Below are 27,500 nucleotides of genomic sequence, written 5' to 3'. Positions count from 1 at the left end.
TTACCTGTGTGAGTGCTCGTGTGTGTGTGTTACCTGTGTGAGTGCTCGTGTGTGTGTGTTACCTGTGTGAGTGCTCGTGTGTGTGTGTTACCTGTGTGAGTGCTCGTGTGTGTGTGTTACCTGTGTGAGTGCTCGTGTGTGTGTGTTACCTGTGTGAGTGCTCGTGTGTGTGTGTTACCTGTGTGAGTGCTCGTGTGTGTGTGTTACCTGTGTGAGTGCTCGTGTGTGTGTGTTACCTGTGTGAGTGCTCATGTGTGTGTGTTACCTGTGTGAGTCCTCAGGTGTTGCAGCAGTGAGGCCTTCAGCCGGCTGCTGTAGGAGCAGTGAGGACAGGTGAACGGTTTCTCTCCCCCATGAACGCCCAGGTGACGCCTCAGAGTCAGTTTAGAGGAGAACTTCCTGCTGAGAAGAAATGCCATGACATCACCAGGTCACGTGACTCTGTGCAGTGAGGGATTATGGGTAACGTGGTTACCTGTGGCACAGCGAGCAGCTGAAGCCCGTCTGCTTCCCGCTCTCTGCTGTCAGCTGCTCGCCGTCTCCGTTCGTCCTCCTTGTGGTTTTCCTCGTGGTCTCCATGGCGACCGGCCGTGATGCGGCCCGAGCTCTGCTGGCCTGCCTGAAAACAAACACGCACACAGGCTGTGTTCCGATTGGCTGACAGACATTCAAACTGGTTTTTAATCATTTCAGATTCTCTGTAAAAATCCATTCAGTGTTATGCTGACGACATCCAGCTTTACCTGCCCACCAACCCCAACTCTGCTCTCCCTCCACCCTCCACCACCCTCTTAGCTGAACTTAGTTCATGGTTTTCCTCCCACTTTCTTAAAGTCAACAGCAACAACTCGGAGCTTCTCCCGGTCGGCTCCAAATTATGGCTATCCAGAGCTAACTGTTTTTCTGTTACTATCAAGAACTCATCAGTTTCTACCTCTCCCTCTGTGAAAAGTTTGGCTGTCATTCTTGACAGTGCACTATCCTTTAACTCTCACTCGCTCAGCATATTTCCAACTCCGCCCCTTCTTCACTCCACATGCGCCTGCTATCCTCGTCCACAGTCTCGTTACCTGTCGGATCGACTACTGTAACTCGCTCTTACACAAAAATCCATCAACAAGCTTCAGCGTGTCCAGAACGCTGCTGCCCGCATTATTACTAGGACTCACCACTATTCTGAAGCAGCTTCACTGGCCGGCGGTTAAACTTCGCATTAATTTTAAAATACTCCTCTGTACATTTAAGGCAATTCATTCTCTCTGCCCACCATACCTCTCTGGTTCGGTACAGATCTCCATCCCATCCTGGTGCCTCAGATCCTCCTCTTCCTGTTCCTTCCTCTCGTCTTGTTTCTATGGGGGACTTGTAGTCGCTCTGCCCCTCCACTTTGGAATTCCCTCCCCCTCCGACCTCAGAAACATCACCTCATTCCCTTTTTTTAAAGTCCACCTTCTAAACCCACCTGTTCAAGACAGCCTACTGTAGAGAACCTCTCCATGCTCTTAAACTTTCTTTTATCACGTTTATTTCCTGGTTTTATGCCTCTTTTATTTGCTGTACAGTGTCCCTTTTAAATAAAATGTATTATTATTATTATTATTATTATTATTACTATTGTTATTATTACCTGTCAAGAAGCTCCGCCTCCTTACGCTTTGCACGTCCAATCAGCTGGCTCCTCCATCCATCTGCAGAAAACTGATCAGTGTTAGTGTTCTTATTGATTACTGATCGATGGTACAGAGCTGGGCACTCACTGTGTTTCCGTGGTTTTTCAGGAGCGCTTCTCAGCGTGCTGTTTTCGAACTTCCTGTGACAGACCGCCACCGCGGTTTTCTTCTTCTTCTCTTCCCGCTCCCTCCTCCTTTTCCTCCTCTGGCTACAGCGGCTCCTCCAGTGATGCTCCACCTCCTCCCAACTGTCGGCCATCCAGTTGCAGCGCACGCAGCCGAAACCGCCGCTGGCACGGTGTGACCTGACATGGACATCAAGCAGCCGCCGCGACGGCAGTTTTAATGGGCAGAGCAGACACAGCAGGCTGGGGGGCGGAGCCTTCGCTTTGTTGTTGGCACTGCTGTCATGTGGTTTCGTGAGCTGTGTGGACGGTGAGGAAGAAGGAAGAGGAGGAGCTCTGACTGCAGAGATCCGACACAGCCCAAGGGTCATCAGGTGGGCGGACTGCGCCAACTCCTCTTGGGAGGCGGGGGTGTCGGCCAGAGAGGATAAAGAGCCCCCCTTCAGAGTGAAGATGGAGGAGTCCTCCTCCTGCTCCTCTTCCTCTTCCTCAAAGAGTGTGGTGACCTGCATACAAACCACAAGATTAAGGTGTGGCTACCAGGTGTAAGGACACCTTCAGAATAAAATAAGATAAATAAATCAAAAAATAAATACATTTCAACTTAATTTGAAAAGCTAAATCATAAATAACCGTCTGACTATGAACTTCATATTGTTTCACCTTTTAAAATAAAAGCTCAAAATCATTCTGTTCTCTGTGTGTGTGTGTGTGTGTGTGTGTGAGGTTATCACCTCACAGGTGTGGGCCACCTGCAGCCCGCCCTCACTGCTGATGTCACAGGTAGCCGGGCTCAGGTTGTCCAGCATGTTGTAGAGCAGGAAGTCCTCATCTTCGTCACTCTGCTTTAGCTGATAGGGTGACGCTCCCTGCTGGAGCCCCGCCTCTGCCCCGTCCAGATAGGCGTTGGGGCGGTGCGTGAGCAGCAGGTGGCTGTTAATGGAGGCTTTGATGCCACAGGTGAACTGACAGAGCTTACAGCGATAAAGCTCCACCAGGAAGGACTCCACTAGCCCCGCCCCCACGCCCTCCACCTCAGCGCAGTACAGGCTGGAGCTCACAGCTCCGCCCCCCAACTGCAGGGTCACAGGGCTGATGTCACGGTACCGCTGCTTCACCCACGACATCGCTATGACATCACCATGACATCACGGTGTGAGGTCCGTCCTTTGGCCCTGCTGGAACACAGTCAGTGTAAATAGGATTTATCTCAAAAAACCGCCTGAATTCAAACACTGACCAATCAGAGCGCAGCAGAACCGAACATCCGTCCAGATATCAGCAGCAGTCTTCGTTATTCTACTTTATTCCACAGTCCCAGTACTCTGACTACTCTGAGTACTTAGAGTACCAACCCCTCTGCTTGATGACGAAACGTACCTTAAGCCGAATGATTGGCTGATCTAGGGCAGCGCGTTCGCCGTCCGCTTTAGCTAGGCTCGCGCGGGAAGTGCAAAGACGCGGAGAAGGCTAGCAGGCTAACGGCTAACAGTGTTTCAGAGCAGGAACGAATCGATACGTCACTAATAGATCAATAAATGAGCTCCCAGGTGAGACTGCGGAGCGCCTCACTAAAACTCACCTGCTCCTCTTTGTTTACATCCGCTCCTATTTCTTCTTCTACGGTTTATTCGGCTCCTCGGAGCCCGCCGGCCGCTCTGCTGCCCCCAGAGGAGGCTTTAAAACCGACAGCACAGAGCTCAGGTTTAAAACGGAGAGAGCACGAACCAAACCGGCTCCCTGTTTTCAGGATTACACAAAGTCTGTCGGACACACTGTTCAGATTATCAGATTACATGAGATTAACTTCAGTTCACTCTTTCACAATAAAAGCTCCAAATGTTTTGTTTGCTTTAGTTTAAATCTGGCTTTTAAGTCCAGCATGTATCTTTATAACATTTATTTGAGTGTGACGGTGATAGTGTGAACTGATGGGGGGGGGGGGGGGGGGGGGGGGGGGGGGGGGGGGGGGGGCTGTCACATGTCTCTATGGTAACCATATGCGTTAACAGCAGAAGAGAAATGAGGAGAAAATCAGGTCACGTGACCTGGCTGTTTTTTCCTGTCTAACAGGAAGTGTTTGACAGACGTCAGTGAAACAGGAATCAGCCGCATAGCGTGACAGCAAGTTCACACTGTGCAGTGTTGCATGACAAGCTGTGACCGCACACTCACAGACACATACACACGTGTTTGCCCACGTTGGTGGTCCTCAGAGCGCTTCACTCTCTGTTACATAATCAAGAAGGTTTATCCATAAACAACAGGAATGTCTTAAAGACATAAAGACCTGGATGGCCGCTAACTTTCTGCTTCTTAATTCAGATCAAACTGAGGTTATTGTACTCGGCCCTGAAAATCTTAGAAATATGGTATCTAAGCCAGATTCTTACTCTGGATGGCATTACCTTGGCCTCCAGTAACACTGTGAGGAACCTTGGAGTCATTTTTGACCAGGACATGTCCTTCAACGCACATATTAAACAAATATGTAAGACTGCTTTCTTCCATTTGTGCAACATCTCTAAAGTTAGAAATATCCTGTCTCAGAGTGACGCTGAAAAACTAGTTCATGCATTTATTACTTCCAGGCTGGACGACTGTAATTCATTATTATCAGGATGTCCTAAAAACTCCCTGAAAAGCCTTCAGCTGATCCAAAATGCTGCAGCAAGAGTCCTGACAGGGACTAGAAAGAGAGAGCAGATTTCTCCTGTTTTGGCTTCCTGTTAAATCCAGAATTCAAAATCCTGCTCCTCACATACAAGGTCTTAAATAATCAGGCCCCATCTTATCTTAATGACCTTGTAGTACCATATCACCCTATTAGAGCACTTCGCTCTCGCTCTGCAGGCCTACTTGTTGTTCCTAGAGTATTTAAAAGTAGAATGGGAGGCAGAGCCTTCAGTTTTCAGGCCCCTCTTCTGTGGAACCAGCTTCCAGTTTGGATTCAGGAGACAGACACTATCTCTACTTTCAAGATTAGGCTTCAAACTTTCCTTTTTGCTAAAGCATATAGTTAGGGCTGGACCAGGTGACCCTGAATCCTCCCGTAGTTATGCTGCAATAGACGTAGGCTGCCGGGGGATTCCCAGTGAATCAGGCTCAGTCCCTCCCTAATCCTGGTTCTGTTTTAGAGGGAGTTCTTCCGCCTCACTGATTGCGGAGGGGGTGGTGTGGATGTTGGGGTCATCTCTCTGTACTGGGGGTTGTTACCTGTCAGTATGAAGCATGTGTTGTGCACAGGTGACATGACGTGAACTGTATCCCGGTTTTGTGCTTTCACAGGCTGAAGGTGTGCAGGAGCCCTTTAAGGTAATGTGCTCACAAGTCACGGAAACTGCTGCCAGTCTGTGTTTGTCACCTTAAACAGGAAGTAGAGATAAGCAGAGAAGAACAACATGTTCAGTGTGTGTGACCACAGATACCTCAATACTACTACCACTCCAGCTGGTACAACACTTCTCACTGCAGACGTGAGGCACCGTGTCGGCCCGGAGTGAGGGGGGGAGGGGGGCGTTTAGGTCAGAGCGAGACAGTCGTGGGTTGTCTCTGATATTAGGGAATGTTTGTTGTCATGGATACAGTGGTCGGCAGGCAGTGAGAGTGATGTTTGAAACAGGAAACGATTTGAATGTGTGTAGTTTTGGTTCAGCGTGGCAGGATGATTCATACAAAGCCCAACAAATCTGACCCCCCCCCAACACTTACACTCATTCTGGGAAGAAGTGTGCCCCCCTCCAGGTGCACAGACCCAGGGCCGAATGTCATCATTTCTTCAGTGTGTTTAGCTTTAGCTTTGTGACTTTGTTGTTTTTAAATATTTGTTTGGGCGGCTTTATTTTGAAGGCTACAGTGAAGAGTGACAGGAAAGCAGAGGGACGAGATGCGGCAAAGGGCCGCGGGATGGATTCAAACCCAGGCCGGCCGCTCTCAGCCATGGGGCACGCCCGCTCTCAGCCATGCGGCCACCTGTGAATGTCGTCTTTGATTGCTCAGGTAGAAAGTTGTACAAGTCAAACTGCACCCAGATCAGTTTCACACCCTGGCGGATCTGTGAGTATAACCTGCAGCAGCTTCGTGTCTGTGACACAGAGCAGCAGAAACCTGAGGAAATGTCACCAACTGCATTCTGGGTAACCTCTCAGGCTTCACCATGTGAGCCCGGGCAAGTCCCGGTGTGTGACGCTGCTTCTGTTTTCAGTTGTTAGGAGCTCCCAGGTTCAGCCAGCTGATTTTCCCCGACTTCCTCTTTGTGGTGTCCGAGCTTCTCTCTTTTTATTTTCCTTTAAACTCTCCTCAAAACAGCTCAGCACCTACAAAAGGCCTCCTTTGTACCACAGTGCTGTGCAGAAGTCATCTCCTTACATGTTGCTGTGATAAATGGAAATATCAGCCAATAGCAGAGTTTGTACAACTCTAACCAGCTGTAAGTAAATATTGGTTGTTATTCTCAAGGGTTCAGATTCAGGATCATTGGATTCTGGGGGTCTAACAATCAGGGATGTTGATGCGTTCGTGCTCACTGTCTACTCGTTATGAAATCGTAGCCACTCCTCTTAGACAGCTGATGTAACTTCTGCTTTCATACGTCACTTTTGTGGTCTAACGGACTTAGAGTGCAAAAAGCGCCAAACAGCGAGACACACCAGAGACGACGAGACGCCTGACGGTGAGTCCACGCCTGTCTGTCTGTGTCTGGTCTTTGTTTCATGGGGAAAGCGGCGAGCTGCAGACTTTGATTTCCGAGCGCAGTGTAAAGATGTTTTTCACTTCATCATTAACCATCCCATAATAGTCTAGTTGTGAGCAGATCTCAGATCGCCTCACCACAGACTCTGAGATTTCAGATGATGTTTCTGGTTTTAGTGGTTCTAACAGGCACACGACGATAAATAACTGCTCGTACTGCAGCACTTTTAATTTCCCTTTGCTATTTGGGACCCGATGAATGTAAAACACAGAATTACCAGATTTGTGTTTCTGGGAAAAATGAGATCCACATATGAGGACTTTCATTTTACATTTCAATAGAACAGTAGCAGCATAATGTCCTCGTAAGTGGATATCAGGCTCTTGTAGAGCAAAATTTAGTATTTTGGTCTAAATAACCCAAAATGTGACGTCCACATATGTGGACGCAGGTCCTAGGAGGACCAGGAGATTTGTGACTCACAGACACGTCTGGAGAATTTAAAGTACTCTGGGATCAGTAAAATTATTAATACTTCTTGTATTAAATGTAAATGACCCAAACACTCAAAGTTAGGTACTCTGTGAGACGAAGAGCTTAAATTTGAAAGTGGTCAAACCGAGGACTCATTTTTATGCCTGAAACATTCAAACAGTCGAGTTTTCAGTGTTTGAGCACGTGATCCGCTTTAATCCTCAGCTTCATTTAAAGAAACGAATTCTTTAATGTCTGTGAGTTTGACGGTTACACAACGTTTCACAGCACTTATATTCACCCCAAGGCTTTTATTTTGGTAAAGCTATTGTACGGGGGTACTTTTATAGTGTAGGCTCAGGGCTCAGTAGTACTATTTAAAAATACAATACAGTTTATCACAGAGTAACAGAGTAAAAGTACTTCAAAGAGAGTAAAAATATGTCCTTTGTCCTACTCTGACTAAAAACAACGTGAAGCAACACAGACATGAGTCAACAGCAACAACGCCACAAACTACAAAAAGCATGTGACCAGCGAGCGTAGGAGGAGCGGGACCAGGCTTGTTCTTTTATTTTGTTTCCTCCTTTTGGAGGTTTTGTTTGTGTGAAACTCGCTGCACCTTTTCTAACCCGAACACCTGTGTTTGTAGATGGATGACCTTTTCACCATGAATGTGACCTCCATGGATGACATCATCACAAAAATGATCACAGAGGTAACGAACCCTGATTATTTATTGATTTATCCAAGTATGTATCAGCAGAGTGCTCAGGTGTGCTCAGGTGTGCTGTCTCTTTCCATCAGGAGCCGTCTGCTTTCAGTCCCTCGGCCACCTCTGACAACTATGACTACTCAGACGACTACGGAGACTTGCTATGCGACCGGGAGTCGGTGCGGGTGTTCAGGAGTCACTATGAGCCACCGCTCTTCTGGATGATCGCCCTGGTGGGCGGAGCCGGGAACCTGGCCGTGGTGTGGATCTACCTGAACTTCCGGCGCCGGCTGAAGACGATGACCGACGTGTACCTGCTGAACCTGGCCGTGGCCGACCTGCTGTTCCTGGTCACGTTGCCGCTGTGGGCGGCCGAGGCGTCGCACAGCTGGATCTTCGGCACCTCCCTCTGCAAAATAAACTCCGCCCTCTACAAGGTGAACCTGTTTAGCAGCATGCTGCTGCTTACCTGCATTAGCGTGGACCGTTACATCGCCATCGTGCAGACCACAAAGGCGCACAACTCACAGGTGGAGCGCCTGCGCTGCAGCCGTTTGGTGTGCGCGGGGGTGTGGCTGCTTGCACTGCTCCTTGCCACGCCCGAGCTGGTATTTGCTGCCCCCGCAAAGGTGGAATCGCAGGACTACTGCCGTATGGTGTTCCCGAACCACCTGGGGAACAACACCAAGATCCTGGTACTGTCCCTGCAGGTGAGCATGGGCTTCTGCCTGCCCTTCATCGTCATGGCCTTCTGTTACAGCGTCATCGTCGCCACGCTGCTCAAGACCCAGGGCTTCCAGAAGCACAAGGCCATGCGTGTCATCCTGGCGGTGGTGGTGGTGTTCGTTGTGTCGCAGCTGCCTTACAACAGCGTGCTGGTGATGGAGGCGGTGCAGGCCTCCAACATCACCATCACGAACTGCGATCACCTGAAGGCCTTTGATAAGGCGGGGCAGGTGCTGAAGAGTCTGGCCTACATGCACGCCTGCCTCAACCCCTTCCTCTACGTCTTCGTGGGCTCACGGTTCCGCCGTGACGTGGTGCAGCTGCTGCGCTGCTGCCGCTGCGTGCCACCCGTCACCAAGATTCAGCTGTCCACCAAGTCCAGCAGGAGCCCGCTGAGCTCCACCCGAGCCTCGGTGATGTCTGACAGCGAAACCTCGCAGGCGCTGTCGCTGTAGAAACCGTCACTGCGCAACTTCCTGTTTGTGCCAGGGCAGCTGCAACAGCAGACCTTGCCAACGGAAGACGCCTCGATCGCAGGAAGAGTTTTTAAGAAGCTTTGATTCAACACGTGTGCTGCTTCACCCTAACATCCACCCACAGACAGTCACAGCCCGCTCACCTGAGAACACCTTCACCTCAGAGCACAGGACAGGTGGAGGCTGGGCGCGCCTGCTGGTTACAGCTTTTACAGTTTTGGGGAAAACAAAAAGAAACCTTTGTAATGAGAATGTAAAACCTCCACATCATTTTCTGAGCCAGGACTTTTCCAGGTGTTTCCAGGACTTTTCAGGGCTTGCTTGTACAGTAAACATGAAGCTGTTTTTAAATGTGACGTTTTAGCTGCTGTATCAGAGACGGGACCGGTCTCCTCGCTGCGTTTGAACAGAAACTGAGCCAAAGCTGAAATGTGACTAATGCTGTATATAACCCTGTTTGTGTGTGTGTGTGTGTGAGTGTGAGTGTGTGAGTGTGAGTGTGAGTGTGTGTGTGTGTGTGTGTGTGTGTGTGCGTGTGAGTGTGTGTGTGTGCGTCACACCAATGTAAATGTTTTGGTTTTCTGAGTTATGAAAATAAAGTGTGAGAGAAAAACGGGGAAGTTGATGAAACGCTGTCGCACTCTTTTCTTCACATCCTTCCTTCTCTCATCCTGTTTATGATCTTTGTTCTGCAAACACACCTCAGCAGCTTCACTGCACACACAGCAGTGAACAAGTACAACACACACAGCTACTCTTAGTACCATTGATGTTAAGTTAGACTCTTTTTCTCCAATTGATCTTTCTGAGTTAACTTCAATAATTACTTCCTCCAAACCATCAACGTGTCTTTTAGACCCCATTCCTACAAAACTGCTCAAAGAAGTCCTGCCATTAATTAATTCTTCGATCTTAAATATGATCAACCTATCTCTAATGATCGGCTATGTACCACAGGCCTTCAAGCTGGCTGTAGTTAAACCTTTACTCAAAAAGCATCTCTAGACCCAGCAGTCTTAGCTAATTATAGGCCAATCTCCAACCTTCCTTTCATATCAAACATCCTTGAAAGAGTAGTTGTCAAACAGCTAACAGATCATCTGCAGAGGTTTATTTGAAGAGTTTCAGTCAGGTTTCAGAGCTCAGCACAGAAACAGCTTTAGTGAAGGTTACAAATGATCTTCTTATGGCCTCTGACAGTGGACTCATCTCTGTGCTTGTCCTGCTAGACCTCAGTGCAGCGTTCGATACTGTCGACCATAATATCCTATTAGAGCGATTAGAACATGCTGTAGGTATTACAGGTACTGCACTGCAGTGGTTTGTATCATATCTATCTAATAGACTCCAGTTTGTTCATGTAAATGGAGAGTCCTCTTCACACACTGAGGTTAATTATGGAGTTCCACAGGGTTCAGTGCTAGGACCAATTCTGTTTCAGGGTTCTGCAGATGAATGAGTCTGAGAGAACAGACGAGACATCTGTGAGACGCCATCGTCTTATTTTACTCTTGTTTTTACAGCGGGGATTGCGACATGTCTCTTTCTCTAACCTCAAAATCATTACATCACATCCTCTCTGAGGCTCAGTGATGGGAGGCTGAGAAAAAGGAAGCTGACCTCAGGTCTGTGTGGTGTCATGTTCTCATGGGTCACTGGGACAAAAACAAAATGTGACAGACAGAGAAGTGAAAACCAGAAAAGCTCGCTGACTGGCACGCCACAGTGCTCAAACACAAAGGTCAGGCCTGTTCCAGGATCCTGCTGCGAGCTGAGGTGTTGATCCCAGATGAAAAACAGCCAGCCGCCCTCACAGAGGAAGTGCTAAGCCCCGCCCATCACACTGGTCAGAGGGCTTTGAACCAAGAAACTGCCGCCTCATATCACTCATTAGTCACGTTGCCCACTCACGCAACACGTGCACGCTAACACAGTCAGTGTGTGTGTGTTCTCACTGTGACCACAGAGCACATACATCTGCACTGCCCCTGCTGAACATCTGGCCAACATGTGGCCCACATCTGCAGCTCTGGGCCACAGTTGGGTGTGCCTGACGTCTTGTGGTCGCAGCTGTGCCTCACGTGGGCCAGGAGTCAGGTGCTTTGTGACATCTGGGTCATGCAAACATGACCTCTGGGCCATGAGGGGCACAGTTACCTGAGCTCTGAGCGGCCAGGTGCTGTAAACAGCTGAGAGGACCAGTTCACCCGAGCGTCACTTACACGCGGTGCTTCCTTTAACCACTGACGACGCTCTGCTGTGCTTGGCTCAGTGGCGCCACCGCCGACTTTTTATCTTTGACGTTGTTTATAGATGCAGATCTGAGCGTGCTCAGAACCTGGACCAGAAAGAGTCCGACACTGGAAACTACTGTCCTATGAACTGGATCTCTGATTGATGATGACTTACTGTGGTTTAAGGCGTGTCCCACCTGACCATTGCAGGTGTTCCTGCAGCTCCCTGCTGTCGTAATAAGTCAAGCACAGTTAGGAGGTCGAGGCTGAGTTTGATCTCCAAAAGCTTCCTCAAATCTATCCAGAGCAGCTGAATCTTCACTCACACTGCAAACACGTGTTCCTCCAGCTTCAGGTGATATTCCCAGGTACGACACCGTGATCCACAAACGCAGCTTTCTGTCCGAGGTGGATCTAAAGGATGGGAGCAGACATTTGTCCTGAAAGGTTTGGAGGACGGCGCTGCAGCAGGTTTCTAAAGGGATTCATGGTTGGAATCTGGACACCAGAGTTCAGATTAAAGGTGTTTGGAAGCTGAAAGTGATGACTGGGTCTGCTTTACAGGGTGAAGCTGGTGGATGAGACGGGCTTTTACCCTCAGAAGTCCAACGCATCTTTTAGCAGCTGGGAAACTTTCAACTGCTGCGTTGGCATTCACCACTTCCTGCCAACCGCAAAGCACTTCCTGCTGAGATTCAGCACAAACAATCTGACAAAACCTGAACAGACGGCCCAGGTGTTTCCACGCAGACAAACAGCTCTGTGTTTGCTGCCATGGTAACGGCCCGGCGACAAACACTCAAAGATTACACGAAGCTAAAAACGGCTGGGCCAACATCTGCCAGCTAGTGAGACGATGCGAAGGGTTCAGGTCTCTGTGAGAGACTGTGAGGGCAAAACAGCGAAGAAGCAGTGACTGCGTCCTCTACAGGAGCACAGCAGAGAGGCCGAACCACTGCATGAACTCCTCCACCTTCTCTGAGCTTACGGTGGAATGAGGCTGGGAGGAAGCTGCAGTTTGACCAATCAGGAGCAGTGTGCGGGGCGTGGGGATTAGCACGCATGCAGGTGTAACTGGAACACCTGTGAAGGCCTTAATGCTGAAGCACACCTGCAGGTTCAGGAGCAGCCGCTGCCTTTCAGACCTGAATGCGTCTGCCTCAGTTCAGCCCGAGCTCCGCCCACTAAAACCCCTGGAGCTTTAGGAACCCAACGACACCACGACAACATCTGGCTTCAAACAAGAAACCATGCTGCTGAAACTTTATTTAAACATGTAGATTAAACTTTATTACCTTCATGAATAATGGCGTTGCCTTCATTTTTGTGCTCGTGTGTCATGTTTTGAGGGTTTTCCCAGGAAACATGAAGAACAAGTCTGTTCATCAAAACAGGAAGTTTATTCATCACAGCTGTTTCTACTAAACTTTATTTAAAGAGTTCTTTACCTGTTTAACAGCAGATATTCTTTATTGATCTGAAACAGCAGTGATGATCTAACCCTCATCTGCTCTCTGTTTATAAACAGTGTGTGTGTGTGTGTGTGTGTGTGTGTGTGTGTGTGTGTGTGTGTGTGTCATGTGACCCAGCCAGGCTTCAGGACCCTTCCTGCCCCCCCCCGCGTGCTCGCTCTGCTGCCTCAGCTCTTTCAGACTCTTTGTTTCAACAAAAGCTCCAAACACAAACGCTGGCTGAACAAAAGCAGCCATGTTTCCAGAGCAGCCATCCTCGCATAAATCCCGGTAGCGAGCGGGTCTGAGCGGTTTGACACTGGCAGGTGCTGATCGTCATGCCTCTGCCCCGACGCCGCTCATCCTTCCTTGGACAGACGGCCGCCGAGCGTCCACCCTCTGCCTCCTGCGGGAGAATGGGCTCGGCAGGCACCTCTGCCCCTCGCGGCGTCTTTGTAGGCTCCACCCCACCAGCGAGTGTTCCCTCTGGCCTGGGGACGCGGGTGTCACGGCGAGCTCTGGGCATCAGCAGCGTGTTCCTGCAGGGGATGAGGAGCAGCACAACACCAGTGCTGCCCCGAGGCAGCGAGCGAGCAGCGGGGAGCGGTGCGGCGGCAGCGGGACTGAACAGCTGTTTGATGGAATACCGCGACAAAGTGAGAGCGCTGGAACAGCTGAACCAACAGCTGGAGGAGCAAATCCGCCTCTGCCTGGACCGCAAGGCCTCGAGCGCCGGAGCCTGGGGACCCCTCAGGAGGGAGTGGGAGGAGGTTTACAGACAGGTGAGGGGGAGGGTCTAAACACCTGGTTCCATCTCCACACCATCCTTCATCCTATCGGCATGCTGCTCTCTGAGGTCAAAGGTCAACTCAGGCCTCTCCTTTCTTAGATCGTGGTGACAGTGACGCGTACGGTCAAACTCACCTCCACGTGCCTCGCCTAAAAAATCCTAAAATACAAAAGTCACCTGAGGCAAAAAAGTGAACCTAAAAAGTGTGCACGAGCAGCCGTGCACGAGCAGCCACGTTACGTCAGCTGATTCCTCCACAGATAAACATGTTCTGAGGTGTGAGAACAGAAACTAAGTATTCGGTGTTTGAGTCTTGCTGCTGTTTTTATTGGATCACCTGAGATCAGGTTAGGCTGCGGGGGCGTTACACTAAAGGTAACGCGTGGAGATAACGATGCCCCCCGCTGGCTGCAGCCACTCTCAGCTCTGTTTTCCCACACTCTGTGCAGGTCAGTGAAGCCATCCTGGACAACGCCCGGCTGATGCTGCAGACAGAGAACGTGCAGGCCAACGCTGAGGATTTCAAGGACAGGTCAGAGGTCAAACTCACACTGTGATCAGCAGTGAGCTGAAATGTGGCAGTGATCAGTGACAGACCTTCTGTCAGTAAACAGCAGCGTGAATGTGAAGTGATGGTTTCTTTTGGTCTCAGGTGATCACATGGTGCCCTTGTGTGGCTGCTGGAGGGTACAGCAGACACAATCATCAAACACATTATTCATTATTTTTAAGCACTGTTCATAGACTTTATCTAAAAAACAACCCCAACATGGAGCATCTGGTGATCAATAACCAGCCTCCTGCCCTGTGAGTCTCTCCTCCATGTTGTCCTGCGGCTGGTGGTCCTAGTTCTGCTCAGGAACCAGGACAACCAGCTGCAGGCAGAGTGACTGTGGCTCCCCCTGCAGGTTCGAGAACGAGCAACCATTCCGTCGGGCAGTGGAGGAGGAGATTAGCTCGCTGTACAAAGTGATTGATGAGGCGAACCTGACGAAGGCGGAGCTTGAGGAGCAGATGGAGAACATGAGGGCGGAGCTACGCAGTCTGGAGCACAACCATGAGCAGGTCCCACCAAACTCTGTTCAAAAATCTCCCAATTTAAGCTGCGGCAGCAGATGATGTCACCATTTAGAGAAAGGCTGAAAAACTAAATCTTAGAATTTAAGCTTTTTTAAGTAAAAAAAGTGGAATAAGAAGAGTGACAGCAGCCACACAGTAGAGCTAGAGTCAGAACTGTGACAGCGGAGACACAGTAGAGTGAGAGTAGAGTCAGAAGAGTGACAGCGGAGACACAGTAGAGTCAGAAGTGTGACAGCGGAGACACAGTAGAGTCAGAAGAGTGACAGCGGAGACACAGTAGAGTGAGAGAGAGTCAGAAGAGTGACAGCAGCCACACAGTAGAGTCAGAAGTGTGACAGCGGAGACACAGTAGAGTCAGAAGAGTGACAGCGGAGACACAGTAGAGTCAGAGTAGAACAGAAGAGTGACAGCGGAGACACAGTAGAGTCAGAGTAGAGTCCAGAAGAGTGACAGCGGAGACACAGTAGAGTCAGAGTAGAGTCAGAAGAGTGACAGCGAGACACAGTAGAGTCAGAGTAAGTCAGAAGAGTGACAGCGGAGACACAGTAGAGTCAGAGTAAGCCAGAAGAGTGACAGCGGAGACACAGTAGAGTCAGAAGAGTGACAGCGGAGACACAGTAGAGTCAGAGTAGAGCCAGAAGAGTGACAGCGGAGACACAGTAGAGTCAGAAGAGTGACAGCGGAGACACAGTAGAGTCAGAGTAGAGTCAGAAGAGTGACAGCGGAGACACAGTAGAGTCAGAAGGTGACAGCGGGACACAGTAGAGTCAGAAGAGTGACAGCGGAGACACAGTAGAGTCAGAGTAGAGTCAGAAGAGTGACAGCGGAGACACAGTAGAGTCAGAGTAGAGCCAGAAGAGTGACAGCGGAGACACAGTAGAGTCAGAGTAAGTCAGAAGAGTGACAGCGGAGACACAGTAGAGTCAGAGTAAAGTCAGAAGAGTGACAGCGGAGACACAGTAGAGTCAGAGTAAGTCAGAAGAGTGACAGCGGAGACACAGTAGAGTCAGAAGAGTGACAGCGGAGACACAGTAGAGTCAGAGTAGAGCAGAAGAGTGACAGCGGAGACACAGTAGAGTCAGAAGAGTGACAGCGGAGACACAGTAGAGTCAGAGTAGAATCAGAAGAGTGACAGCGGAGACACAGTAGAGTCAGAAGTGTGACAGCGGAGACACAGTAGAGTCAGAGAGCAGAAGAGTGACAGCGGAGACACAGTAGAGTCAGAAGAGTGACAGCGGAGACACAGTAGAGTCAGAGTAGAGCCAGAAGAGTGACAGCGGAGACACAGTAGAGTCAGAAGAGTGACAGCGGAGACACAGTAGAGTCAGAGTAGAGCCAGAAGAGTGACAGCGGAGACACAGTAGAGTCAGAGTAGAGTCAGAAGAGTGACAGCGGAGACACAGTAAAGTCAGAGTAGACTCAGAGCACGTGTGGCAGGTGTGATCTTCCTTTAGCTGGCTAAGGTCATGTGAGCTGACCACTTCTTCTCTGAGCAGGATGTGCGGATCCTGTACAGTCAGATGGCGGGACGTGATGTGGACGAGCCCGACGCGCCCATAGAAACCAGTCTGGACCAGATCTTGGCCTATATCAGGAGCCACTGGGAGAAAGTGATGGAGAAGAGCAGGGCTGAGACTGACACCTACCTGGACTGTAAAGTAAGGTCCTCTCACCTGCACAGGTGTGCCAAGATGTGTGTGTGTGTGGGCGTGTCTGACCTGTGGCGGTGTGTCCTGCAGGAGGCACAGTGCGTGAGCAGCAAGCTGAGTCCAGAGGAGGAACAGGTGGAGGCGCTGAAGGCTGAGTGCAGTGACACCGGCTGTAAGATCCAGAGTCTGCAGGCGGAGACCGAGTCTATCAGAGCCCTGGTGAGCCACATGGCAAGCAAGATCTGCACAGATCAATAAGCGATCAATAACCTGATCGAGTTCCCACTAACTGGTTAAATACACTCTCTGCAGAAACGCGGTCTGGAGAACTCGCTGAGCGACGCCCGTCACTGGCACGACATGGAGCTCCAGAATCTCGGCTCGGTGGTGGCCAAGCTGGAGGCGGAGCTAGCCGACATACGCAGTGAAATCGAACAGCAGCGTCGCGACTACGACACGTTGCTGAGCAACAAGCAACGGCTAGAGCAGGAGATCGACTTGTACCACGGCATCCTGGACGGCGAGGAGAACCGCTTCGAGACGCTGTGAGTCGTCGACACAGAACACAGACGTTACCAGAGCAAGCCTGGTCATTAGTCAGCGCACACGCCTGCTAATCAGTAACATCCAATCAGAATCCTCTCAGCAGTCACATCTTTTTGTCTTCTCAGATACGAAGATGTTTTTATGTGTGTGTGTATAAGAGGTGTGCGCATGTGCACATGTCTGCATGCATGCGTTTGTGTGTGCGGGGGGGGACTTACTCTAAAGGTCACAGAGTGCCTCGTAAACTCGGTCATGTGACCAAGCATTCACGGGAGCGTGTGATGGGTTTCCCTTAAATTTTATTAAAATGAGGGTTCATACCTCAACACAGAGCAGAGGTCAGAGGTCACAGCATTGATGTCACAGCATAACAGCCTCCTGCTACAGTTTGTAGAAAACACACATTTATATATTTGTGTCAGTGTTCATAAATTCTCACAGGAATTTCTGTTATTACTTCAGCCCACCTGCAGGGGGTGGGGCCGCACTTTGGGACTGATGTAGACGTTTCCAGAATCAGCTGATGAAGGATGTCGGCACTGCGAGCAACACGAAATATGAATTAGACTCAGTCTGACTGTTAAAGGAGATTCTGGGTAAAACTAACAAAAACACTTACCTGTCCAGGTGTTCAGATCTCCACTCAGAGCCCGAGGGAGCTGCTGCTCCAGACTCCAGGAGCAACCCTCCAGGATCTCCAGGACCTGCAGCACAGTGACCCCAGAGGAAAGCCTGAGCAGGCTGACCCGGTCTACCTGTGCAGGTGTGGAGGATGCTGGAAGTGCAGTGTGCGTTTCAGCTGCTCGGTGTGGACGTGACGTGTTGTAACGGTCTTCAGGTGAACCTGCCGAGAACACCTGAGGATCCGCCTGAGCCCGACTGGACCTGAGACTCGTGTTGCTCTGTGTTAATAAAAGTGAATGTGACGGTGCATTCAGGAGCTCCTTGTTTCTTTCGAACTCAAATAAAGGTGTGAGAATGACGTCAGCGTGTCACAGAACGCCCTTGACTATATGCAGAGCTCCCGCCCTCCAGCCGGCGCTCACAGCTCCGAAGCATCAACACCAACTTTGCGCAGGAGTGAGCACATCTCAGCTCGTCCTGGTGGTGCCTGTCATTTTGTGTGAGGGTGGTGATGGCTGATGGCCTCGCCGAATTCCCCCGGTAAGAACAGAGAGGAAACAAAGTTTCTGTAGAAGGTTCCTGATAGCGAGGACATGACTCCGCCCATCCCCCGCCTGAGAATAAACCTTCGTTGAGGATCAATAACTGATTCAAAGAGAAAATAATAAACTATTTAAAACGCAACGCGTTCTGATAATGGCGTCGACGCAGGTCACTGAGAGGGCAACAGGTCCGAGTCATTTCCTGGTCTCCGCCCCTTCCTGTCCAAAAGCAAACATGCCCAAAAACACAAAGTTGTGCTAATTTTTTGCTTAGATGTCATAATCAATAACGGATTATTGTCAGAAACAAAGAGACAGAAATAAACTTTATTAACCAAACTTCTCTTTATTGATCCACAACAAAACAAATCAATCATAAGTTAATCAATACAAATAAAACCCACTGATGATGAGGCTGAGCGTCCAATCAGAGATCAGCAGGAAGTAAACAGTGACTGACGGATTCTAAGCACGGAGATCAATGACACGATCGACTGGACCGCTCTCTGCAGGCTGCAACCAATCAGAGTGCGATGCCCCCAGAGTGCGCTAAACTCCGCCTCCAGCTGTTCAACATACATCTGTCTACTGAGCGTGCTCCATCGCTTATCCGCTGACGCAAATGCAGATGTCAATAAGTGAGGGGGCGTGTCCACCACGGCTGGCGCAAATGATGCCACATCCCATCCAGCCAATCGCCCTGGAGGGGCGGCGCAACCACCACACGGACCCTCATTGGTTACTGCAGTATGGGTGACACTTTGACGAGCGTTTCGGATGCATCAGCCGAGCAGCAGCAGGTATCTGCAGCCCGTCTGTGCATCGCAGCGAAAGCAACGTTAAAGACTGCACGCTACATGACATCACTTCCTGTGGAAAGCTGGAGAACCATGTTTTGTCACGTGAGAATGAGTTTATTAATATCTCTGGGGGCGCAACACGTTCCTCAAACGAGCTTCCTGTGCAGCCTGCAGAGGGTGGGGTTCCTGTGTTGCTGGCGTTTTGTATTGATCGCTCCCATCGATTACAGCTGATCGACAAACCGTTCGAGAAACCGTTAAGGAAGGACTTCCTGTCCGAATCAGCAGCTTGGTTTGTTTGGGAGGAAGTCACTTCCTGTTGCTTGTGTCCATCCAGTAAGAAATCAGTAATCAATAATCAGTAATCAATCGTTCCACACACGCTAACAGAATAATGTTAGCAGCTAGCCTCTGCTGCTAGCTCTACAGTTTTTCCCATGATTCCGCAGGTGCGGCGTCATTTTGCAAGCCTGAGCACAGCCATCGTACCGATAAAGCTGCAGGGACGCCGCCGTGGGGTGTGCTCCCGCCTGCCGCCGTCAGTAAATCACGAGTCCTTGGGCTGTGATAGGTGGTTTAGGCGGGCTGCAAGGGGATGCAGCCCACGCCTACGCCCCCCTCGTGGCACACCATGGGTGCCATGAAGGACCAGCGATTCGTGTCGGGATTGTACATCTCCACGGAGCTGAGATTGGATTGTCCGTCGTACCCGCCTACGGCGTACAGACGCCCCGACGTGGACACCAGGGACACCCTGCTGCGCCGCGTGTTCATGGCCACCAGGAGGCTCCACTGTCCAGATGCTGAGCTGAACACCTCGGCGCCGCTCAGGAAGCCTGAGCCATCATACCCCCCCGCCACGTACATGTGGCTGCCGAGCGCCGCCGCCCCATGACGGCATCGCTTATTCAGCATTGGTGCCGCCGGGTGCCAGCGGTTAGTGTGGTGGTTGTAGTACTCCACCTGCAGGGGCGGAGCAAAAACAGAGATAAACACATTGTGTAAAACTACAGGTAACGTTTCCACCCCTCAGTTTTAGGCTCCACCCTAAAACTCACTGTGTTGAAGATCTGCAGACCGTCATGGCCGCCCGAGACAACGATCCGGCCATCAAAAACAGTCACGCCCGCGGCGCTGCGGCTCGCACTCATCTCTGTCACCACAGTCCACCTGGAGAGAACGGTAACATAAGCACCGCCATGTTAACGAGGACGCCGACCTGAGCTGAGATCTGAGCATGCTCAAGGTGAGCCAGGACGGCTTTCTTCTTTGAAGCGTACTTTGGATCGTCTTTGGCTGCTGGTTCAGTCAGTTTAGCTCAGCGTGAGGAAACCTGCAGAATCTCTGAACGATCCACGCTCTGTGTTTACGTCTCTGTGTGGAATTACTTTTAAACCCACTCCTACTGAGGAAGCAGCGGGTCACATGACCCACACCGCCCTCACTGATCACGCGGCGCTGTTAGCCGTAATGCTCGGGTTACACAGAATCGAAGGATTTAAGGTGGAACGACTCCTCACCTGTCTGCTTCCGGGGAGTAGCACTCCACCGAGTTCAGAGACGACTTTCCATCGTAGCCGCCGCACACAAAGATCCGCCCATCAATCACAACCGTTCCCATGGCGCTGAGGATGACAACACAGCTCGTTACATCAGCGGGGTTTATTGATCACAGTGTCTGTTGGAGTCAAACTGTTACATGTTGTCATTGTGTTACTTAAATTCGTAAAGTCTTAGTTCAAGCAGCCGGATCAAAGACACTCCTGTGATCAGTGTATCGATCAGCCTGTCGATCAGTGTATCGATCAGCCTGTCGATCAGTGTATCGATCAGCGAGTCGATCAGCCTGTTGATCAGTGTATCGATCAGCGTATCGATCAGTGTGTCGATCAGCAAGTCGATCAGTGTATCGATCAGCGTGTCGATCAGCGTATCGATCAGCCTGTCGATCAGCGAGTCGATCAGCCTGTCGATCAGCGAGTCGATCAGCCTGTCGATCAGTGTATCGATCAGTGTGTCGATCAGCGAGTCGATCAGCGAGTCGATCAGCCTGTCGATCAGTGTGTCGATCAGCGTATCGATCAGCGTATCGATCAGCGAGTCGATCAGCGTATCGATCAGCGTATCGATCAGCGAGTCGATCAGCGTATCGATCAGTGTACTGACCTGCGCTGGCTGTTCATGCTCGACACGCGCGTCCAGCTGTCTGTCTCGGGGTTGTAAACTTCCACCGTGCTGAGCCTCGATTGGCCGTCGTATCCCCCAATGGCATACAGCAGCCCATTAACAACGGCCACACCCACCCTGCTGCGAGCTGTCCTCATTGGCTGGCAGCGCTCCCAGAAGTTTCCAATTGGATCGAACACCTCGACGACATTTAAGGAGTCGCCTGCGGGAGAAGAAGAGTCTGTCAGCTGCACGGAGCGTGAAGACACGCTGCCTCAGGTGAGCGGCGTACCTGAGCTGTTGAGGCCTCCCACCGCATAGATGAGCCCTGTGATGGACGTGCAGCACCTCTGCCTGGTTTTAAAGGTGGGCAGGTGAGGGCGGCGCTCCGGCATCAGGTGGAAATCCTTGGCTTCATCCACTAAATCCCTGACAAGAAACACAGCTGGACATTAACCCCGCCCAGAAATGATCACACAGGTAAGATGTGAAGCCGAGGCCTCGCTGCGTCTCACCTGCACTTGTGGCAGCAGCGTATGAGCTCATCCTGCTGGACGCGGTCCGACAGGAACTCGGGTCGACACAGAGGAAGTCGCACCTTTGACAGCAGCTCGGGCAGCAGCGTCTCCCTGCGGTCCTGGTCGTGATGGACCCACGCCAGCACCGCCTCAAACACCTGCACAGGTACCACACGAGGAGCACAGTGGGAGCATGAAGACAACGTGTTTAATACAAGAGCTCATTTTTCACGCCGTGACTCAAGAGGTGAGCCTTGGTATGTGGCACACCTGTGACAGGTAAGCCGCTAAAGCTCGCCAACGGCTCGGTCGAGTCCAACACACTCGAGTTGCTGGAACATGGCCGAGGTTTACCTTTACGAAGGACACCTGACAGCCGTGACCCAATCACCTGCTCGCCCCTACAGTTTCACTCTGCGAGGGCGGGGCTTAGCAGCATGCTTTTATTTTTGGTTTCTGTTCTTTAATTTGGTTTCCTCTCTCCTGACTGCTCTCTTCCTGTCACTCGGGTCAAAGGTCACCGTCTCCCCCGATGTGCTCTACCTGCACAGCTGTGCTGTGACCTTGTGTGAGTGACTATGATGAAGTCACAGCTGTTCTCTGATGCTTCACGCCACCGCCCTCAGGTGAGGCGACTCACCTGCTCTTCGGCCTTCACGTTGAGTTCGTCGCAGCCGACGAGCTCCAGCAACTCCTCCGTCCTGAGGCCCAGGAACTCCTCGGACAGTGACACCTCCACAAAGTGCTGGTGCAGGAAGCTGTTCGCCGAGTCGTACAGCGTCGTGCACATCATCGTCTCGGCGAACTGACGCACGCCGAGGCAGTTCTTCGGGTGTAACCTGCAAGCAAACATGCCATTAGCTCGCCTAAACGTAAGCTCTAGGGAGCGTGCGATCTGAGCGTGTGCGGCAGGGTGGGACTGACCTCTCCTGCAGGAAAGAGCAGCAGGCGTCTTTGACATTCTGAAGCTGCAGGAAGCTCGAGCCAATCAGGAGAGACTGCACGTTCTGCTGGTCGATGGCGACATGCCCGCTGTACGCGAAGTTTATCAGAGCCTCCAGAGCGCTGCAACACACCCGCAGTGGTTACATAGTTACTATGGTCACATAGTTACTGACATTTTGTTAAATCAATTAAAATATTGCAGGAATGCAGCGAACACGACGGACCGCCATCCTGAGACGCTGACAGAACAAACGTACGTTACATCAGCTCAGCGGAAAAAACACGCAGCACAGCGTTGAGCCTGCGTCACACACTGACCTCAGATCAGTGTGTGACGCCTGTGCTTCATGTTCTGTTTTTATTTATGCAGTCGCCTCAAGGCGCTTTATATTGTAAGGTCGACCCTACAATAACACATACAGAGAAAAACCCAACAATCACATGACCCCCCGTGAGCAGGCAGGAACCAGGCTCAGGGAGGGGCGGGGCCATCTGCTGTGATTGGTTGGGGTGAGAGAAGGAAGACAGGATAAAGACATGCTGTGGAAGAGAGACAGAGGTTAATAACAGATATGATTCAATGCAGAGAGGTCTATTAACACATAGTGAGTGAGAAAGGTGACTGGAAAGGAAAAACTCAATGCATCATGGGAATCCCCCGGCAGCCTACGTCTATTGCAGCATAACTAAGGGAGGATTCAGGGTCACCTGGTCCAGCCCTAACTATATGCTTTAGCAAAAAGGAAAGTTTGAAGCCTAATCTTGAAAGTAGAGATAGTGTCTGTCTCCTGAATCCAAACTGGAAGCTGGTTCCACAGAAGAGGGGCCTGAAAACTGAAGGCTCTGCCTCCCATTCTACTTTTAAATACTCTAGGAACAACAAGTAGGCCTGCAGAGCGAGAGCGAAGTGCTCTAATAGGGTGATATGGTACTACAAGGTCATTAAGATAAGATGGGGCCTGATTATTTAAGACCTTGTATGTGAGGAGCAGGATTTTGAATTCTGGATTTAACAGGAAGCCAAAACAGGAGAAATCTGCTCTCTCTTTCTAGTCCCTGTCAGGACTCTTGCTGCAGCATTTTGGATTAGCTGAAGGCTTTTCAGGGAGTTTTTAGGACTTCCTGATAATAATGAATTACAGTCGTCCAGCCTGGAAGTAATAAATGCATGAACTAGTTTTTCAGCGTCACTCTGAGACAGGATATTTCTAACTTTAGAGATGTTGCGCAAATGGAAGAAAGCAGTCTTACATATTTGTTTAATATGTGCGTTGAAGGACATGTCCTGGTCAAAAATGACTCCAAGGTTCCTCACAGTGTTACTGGAGGCCAAGGTAATGCCATCCAGAGTAAGAATCTGGTTAGATACCATATTTCTAAGATTTTCAGGGCCGAGTACAATAACCTCAGTTTTATCTGAATTAAGAAGCAGAAAGTTAGCGGCCATCCAGGTCTTTATGTCTTTAAGACATTCCTGCAGTTTAACTAATTGGTGTGTGTTATCTGGCTTCATGGACAGATAGAGCTGGGTGTCATCTGCATAGCAGTGAAAATATATGCTATGTCTTCTAAGAGTACGAATTAATTTCTCAATGGTGCGACTAAAAAAATGCCGTTCATTACAAAAAAAAAAAAAAAGTTCTGCAACTCTAAAAGTCACCGTGTGGTCAACAACAGACACACATTACGCCCATATCGTGGTCTAAACCAATCAGAGATAGTCAGGGGCGGGACCTCTCTGATTGGCTGTGGTCCAGACCTGTAGTCCTTCGTGTGTACGTTTGAAAGTGCAGGCGGATTGAAAGAGGTGAGTAGCTTGAACGAAGCGATATCGATTCATTAAATCCTGAATCGACTTTCGTATTTAAACACCAGAATCTGAAGTCAGAGCTCACAAAACAACTCCCTTTTGTCCACTTAAAAGATTTTTACAGAACTATTGTTGCATTTGTTGCAGTTTCTGTCGTCCTCTTGACCAGATCACTCTTAAAAAAGACGTTTTTAAAGTCAACCGTTTTTTTAAACTGCATAAATAAACTGTTTGTTTTTTTAATTTAACTGCCTTCCAACAAGAAAGTCTCGTTTCTGCTGTTTAACAACGAAGAAATGTAACATTTTTAAATCCCAAATTACAATCTCTCAGCTGAGTCTGTGATCAAACCTCTGTAACTTTGCTTCCCTTCAGCAGCACCAGTTCATGGTCACATGTTGATTCATGGTTTTCTTCAGTTTTTGTTCTACTGCAGAATATTTTAAGGTCATCTGCTATAAAAAGCCAGGCCAGGAACATCTGCCTCATGTTTTATCCTCAGTTACTTTGACACAAAGCTGTGATGCTCACACCTCTGATGAAGTCTCACAGCTTTGTTTGTATACATGGATATAACTGATAAATGATCAGAATGATAATATTTGTCTGAGGCTAAATTGAATCAAATCGAATGGATTATAGGAATCAGTGATGATGCCCAGGGCAGCCTAGGCCCGACAGAAGTGGATGTAGCTGTGAGTAATGAGAAAAGATGAAAAGAACAACTGGTAACTTTTTCATGAAAGCCTGATCCGTCTGAAATTCATAGCCAGCTCTGACACGGAGCCATCAATCTCTGAATGCTGAAAAAGCAGCAGTGTGTCCAGAAAACAAGTGTCCTCTCTGTCCATGATTTTTGTCATATCGTAAGACAATTTGTTTTGTTTGTTCCGCTGTTGTACGGCACTACGTTGCCTGGCGGAAGGGCATGTGATCAGACACACAGTATCGGGGTTCAAGAGTGGTATGTTGGTCACGTGTCCATCCGCCAGGCAACATAGTGCCGTACAAGAAGCGCGAAAAACAAACTTCAAAGTAGCGGTACGCGTTCAGCGGGAGGCGTGGATGATGTGCGGCGATAAACTTGCGAAAAGCAAGCTATGCCCAACTCCACCGGTGGATTCTGACAGCGTGGAAAAGTGTGAAAACATCCATGATCACCAACGGATTTCGAAGGGCTGGACTGCTGCATGATGGAGAGGAGGACACCGCCACGGCCCTTCAGAGGGTGTTCGACTCTGACACTGACAACGAGGATTTCTTTGGTTTTGAAAGTGACAACGAAGGAAAGGAGCTGAGAGTGGATGAGGAAGCCACCCTGAGCCTGTTCGTCTCCGACACTGGAGAAGAGGACTTTGGTGGTTTTAGTGCGCAGGAAGAAGAGAAAGATGGTGGTGAATGAATGACTTTTCTTCTTGTGTCACTGCACCTGAGCCTAAAAGGTAGTCTGGATCTATTTTTCTGGTGTGTTGTAGGTTATTGTTATGTACTACATTTGTTACTCATTTATGAAGCACAGTACATGTTTCGTACTTGTAATTACCGCTACTTGTACATATACCTAAAAAGTTATGCAAATATGTACCCATAACTTGTTTTTCAAAATATTAATAAAAGGGGTGTGTCTCCAAACAGCCATCTCTTTCCTGACAATTCGCTTTGTGCATATTCTCTTACATATGATAAGTCAACATTGAAACACCTGCGGCTTTTAGTCAGGTGCGGTAATGTATGTACAAAACAGGATTTTCCCCTGATTTTAGCTTGTGCGGCTAATATTCAGGTGCGCTTTGTAGTCCGGGAAATACGGTTACTGGTAATTTTTTCTCTAATGATAAAAATTTTATTTGTGAAGAAGTTCATGAAGTCATTACTAGTTAACGTTAAAGGGATGGTTGGCTCAAAAGAGCTCTGACTGTTTGTCAGCCTGGCTACAGTGCTGAAGAGAAACCTGGGGTTGTTCTTATTTTCTTCAATCAGTGATGAATAGTAAGATGTTCTGGCTTTGCGGAGGGCTTTCTTATAAAGCAGCAAACTATTTCTCCAGGCTAAATGATGATCCTCTAAATTGACACGCCATTTCCTCTCCAGCTTACGAGTCATCTGCTTTAGGCTACGTGTTTGAGAATTATACCATATCACGGTACAATTTGAAGCATGTGCGGTAACGATATATATCGCGATATATTCTTTTCTTCTGTATAACATATTTGCACACTATAAAGGCACACTTAAAATCATCCTATTATTTTCTAAAAGTCGAAGAGCCTGTATCCTGCCTTATGTATGAATTCTGGTTGTGTTTACTGACCTCGAACACGATTTTATGTGCACGGGCTCAGAAAATCTGTCAAATGTTTCAGTACGACTTTGCTAGCTCGAGCCGCCGCTTGATGGATTGTCGGAGCATTACGGCTGACGTAGTGCAGGAGCCTTCGCGGAGTAATCTGGGTCCTAAACTCCGTCCTTTCAGGTCCCAAAGTCAAACGACACTGCATACTGAGAGTTAAAAACTGTCTACATCTTTCATCTTTAATAAAATGATCAGCGTTGCTGCTTTACCAGGTGTAACAATTAGTTTAACATCCAGGCATCCATGAACAGAATTTATTAAATTTAAGAGAGTTAGAAGTTAGCAGGAGTTAGCTCGCTAGTTCCATCTAAACATGATAGGATTAACGGAGATGTTCGCGCGGCACGGAGCACCGCCTTTGCCTCCGCGAACACATCGGACTACAAACACGCACATTACCAACTCCGGAAGACGATCAAAGCAGCCAAACGTGAGTACAGGGACAGGGTGGAGCAACAGTTTGACAACCCTCGGAGTATGTGGCAGGGACTAAACACGATCACAGACTTTAGAGGGAAAACCAGCACACCGCAGACCACGGCCTCTCTGTGTGAGGATCTAAACGTATTCTACGCTAGATTCGACACAGCGAACACCATGAGACCGGACAGTGTGCGCACCGCGGATGACGTCAGTGCGCACACTGTGTCTGAGGAGGATGTGCGGAGGTGCTTCAGGAAGGTGAACGCGCGCAAAGCTACTGGTCCGGACGGGATTCCCGGCCGCGTCCTCAAGTCATGCGCGGCTCAGCTGGCTGGAGTGTTCACGCACATCTTCAACCTTTCCCTCTCTCTGTCTGTAGTCCCAGCCTGCTTCAAAATGGCCACCATCGTCCCTGTACCCAAATCCTCCACCATCTCCTCATTGAACGACTGGCGACCTGTAGCCCTGACCCCCATCGTAAGCAAATGCTTCGAGAAGCTGGTCAGGGACTTCATCTGCTCTGCACTACCCGACTCACTGGACCCTCTACAGTTCGCATACCGCCACAACAGGTCCACTGATGATGCCATAGCCCTGACACTACACACTGCCCTGTCACACCTGGAGAAGAGAGACACGTATGTGAGAATGCTGTTTGTAGATTACAGCTCAGCATTCAATACTTCTTTT

General features: G+C 49.5%; 4 protein-coding genes across 12 annotated transcripts in view; 2 read left to right on the top strand and 2 right to left on the bottom strand.

Moving 5' to 3' along the window:
- Window positions 1-5,726, bottom strand: part of si:dkey-154p10.3 (zinc finger protein 567) — an 8,975-nt gene extending 3,249 nt beyond the window's left edge. Inside the window, exons 1-6 of one of the 7 annotated variants that reach the window (XM_005946423.3) lie at window positions 5,012-5,726; window positions 2,530-2,973; window positions 1,758-2,301; window positions 1,628-1,688; window positions 476-619; window positions 266-402 (exon numbers count right to left, since the gene is read on the bottom strand). In XM_005946423.3, coding sequence (XP_005946485.1) covers window positions 266-402; window positions 476-619; window positions 1,628-1,688; window positions 1,758-2,301; window positions 2,530-2,922 — 1,279 coding nt within the window. In that variant the 5' untranslated portion in view covers window positions 2,923-2,973; window positions 5,012-5,726. The other 6 variants (XM_042213817.1, XM_014341369.2, XM_005946422.3 and 3 more) reach the window with 6 other exon arrangements.
- A 630-nt stretch (window positions 5,727-6,356) lies between these two features.
- ccr9a (chemokine (C-C motif) receptor 9a) lies at window positions 6,357-9,504 on the top strand. Its single transcript, XM_005946426.3, has 3 exons — window positions 6,357-6,467; window positions 7,615-7,680; window positions 7,770-9,504. Exons 2-3 carry the CDS (start codon window positions 7,615-7,617, stop codon window positions 8,856-8,858), a joined length of 1,155 nt encoding a protein of 384 aa, XP_005946488.1. The 5' UTR covers window positions 6,357-6,467; the 3' UTR covers window positions 8,859-9,504.
- Window positions 9,505-12,725: 3,221 nt separating this feature from the next.
- On the top strand, window positions 12,726-17,560 carry bfsp2 (beaded filament structural protein 2, phakinin). Its single transcript, XM_005946427.3, has 7 exons — window positions 12,726-13,346; window positions 13,804-13,886; window positions 14,263-14,419; window positions 15,931-16,092; window positions 16,174-16,302; window positions 16,396-16,628; window positions 17,257-17,560. Exons 1-7 carry the CDS (start codon window positions 12,903-12,905, stop codon window positions 17,345-17,347), a joined length of 1,299 nt encoding a protein of 432 aa, XP_005946489.1. The 5' UTR covers window positions 12,726-12,902; the 3' UTR covers window positions 17,348-17,560.
- A 558-nt stretch (window positions 17,561-18,118) lies between these two features.
- Window positions 18,119-27,500, bottom strand: part of klhl18 (kelch-like family member 18) — a 26,352-nt gene continuing 16,970 nt past the window's right edge. For all 3 annotated transcript variants that reach the window (XM_005946409.3, XM_005946408.3, XM_005946411.2), the window contains exons 3-10: window positions 22,204-22,344; window positions 21,920-22,118; window positions 21,277-21,437; window positions 21,054-21,190; window positions 20,762-20,984; window positions 20,116-20,220; window positions 19,654-19,765; window positions 18,119-19,558 (exon numbers count right to left, since the gene is read on the bottom strand). In XM_005946409.3, coding sequence (XP_005946471.1) covers window positions 19,172-19,558; window positions 19,654-19,765; window positions 20,116-20,220; window positions 20,762-20,984; window positions 21,054-21,190; window positions 21,277-21,437; window positions 21,920-22,118; window positions 22,204-22,344 — 1,465 coding nt within the window. In that variant the 3' untranslated portion in view covers window positions 18,119-19,171. The remainder of the gene's footprint in view (window positions 19,559-19,653; window positions 19,766-20,115; window positions 20,221-20,761; window positions 20,985-21,053; window positions 21,191-21,276; window positions 21,438-21,919; window positions 22,119-22,203; window positions 22,345-27,500) is intronic.

The sequence above is a fragment of the Haplochromis burtoni genome, unplaced genomic scaffold (genome assembly GCF_018398535.1).
Source record: "Haplochromis burtoni strain Fernald_Lab_line unplaced genomic scaffold, NCSU_Asbu1 Contig_483, whole genome shotgun sequence".
Classification (NCBI taxonomy): Eukaryota; Metazoa; Chordata; class Actinopteri; order Cichliformes; family Cichlidae; genus Haplochromis; species Haplochromis burtoni.
The sequence above is the reverse complement of the archived record's forward strand: the minus strand, read 5'-3'. Positions and strand labels throughout refer to the sequence as shown.

Coding starts and splice junctions, on each gene's coding strand:
- ccr9a (XM_005946426.3), top strand. CDS start 7,615: ATGGATGACCTTTTCACCATGAATGTGACCTCCATGGATGACATCATC. Junction 7,681..7,769: donor TCACAAAAATGATCACAGAG/GTAACGAACCCT, acceptor TCTTTCCATCAG/GAGCCGTCTGCTTTCAGTCC.
- bfsp2 (XM_005946427.3), top strand. CDS start 12,903: ATGCCTCTGCCCCGACGCCGCTCATCCTTCCTTGGACAGACGGCCGCC. Junction 13,887..14,262: donor GCTGAGGATTTCAAGGACAG/GTCAGAGGTCAA, acceptor CTCCCCCTGCAG/GTTCGAGAACGAGCAACCAT. Junction 16,303..16,395: donor CCGAGTCTATCAGAGCCCTG/GTGAGCCACATG, acceptor CACTCTCTGCAG/AAACGCGGTCTGGAGAACTC.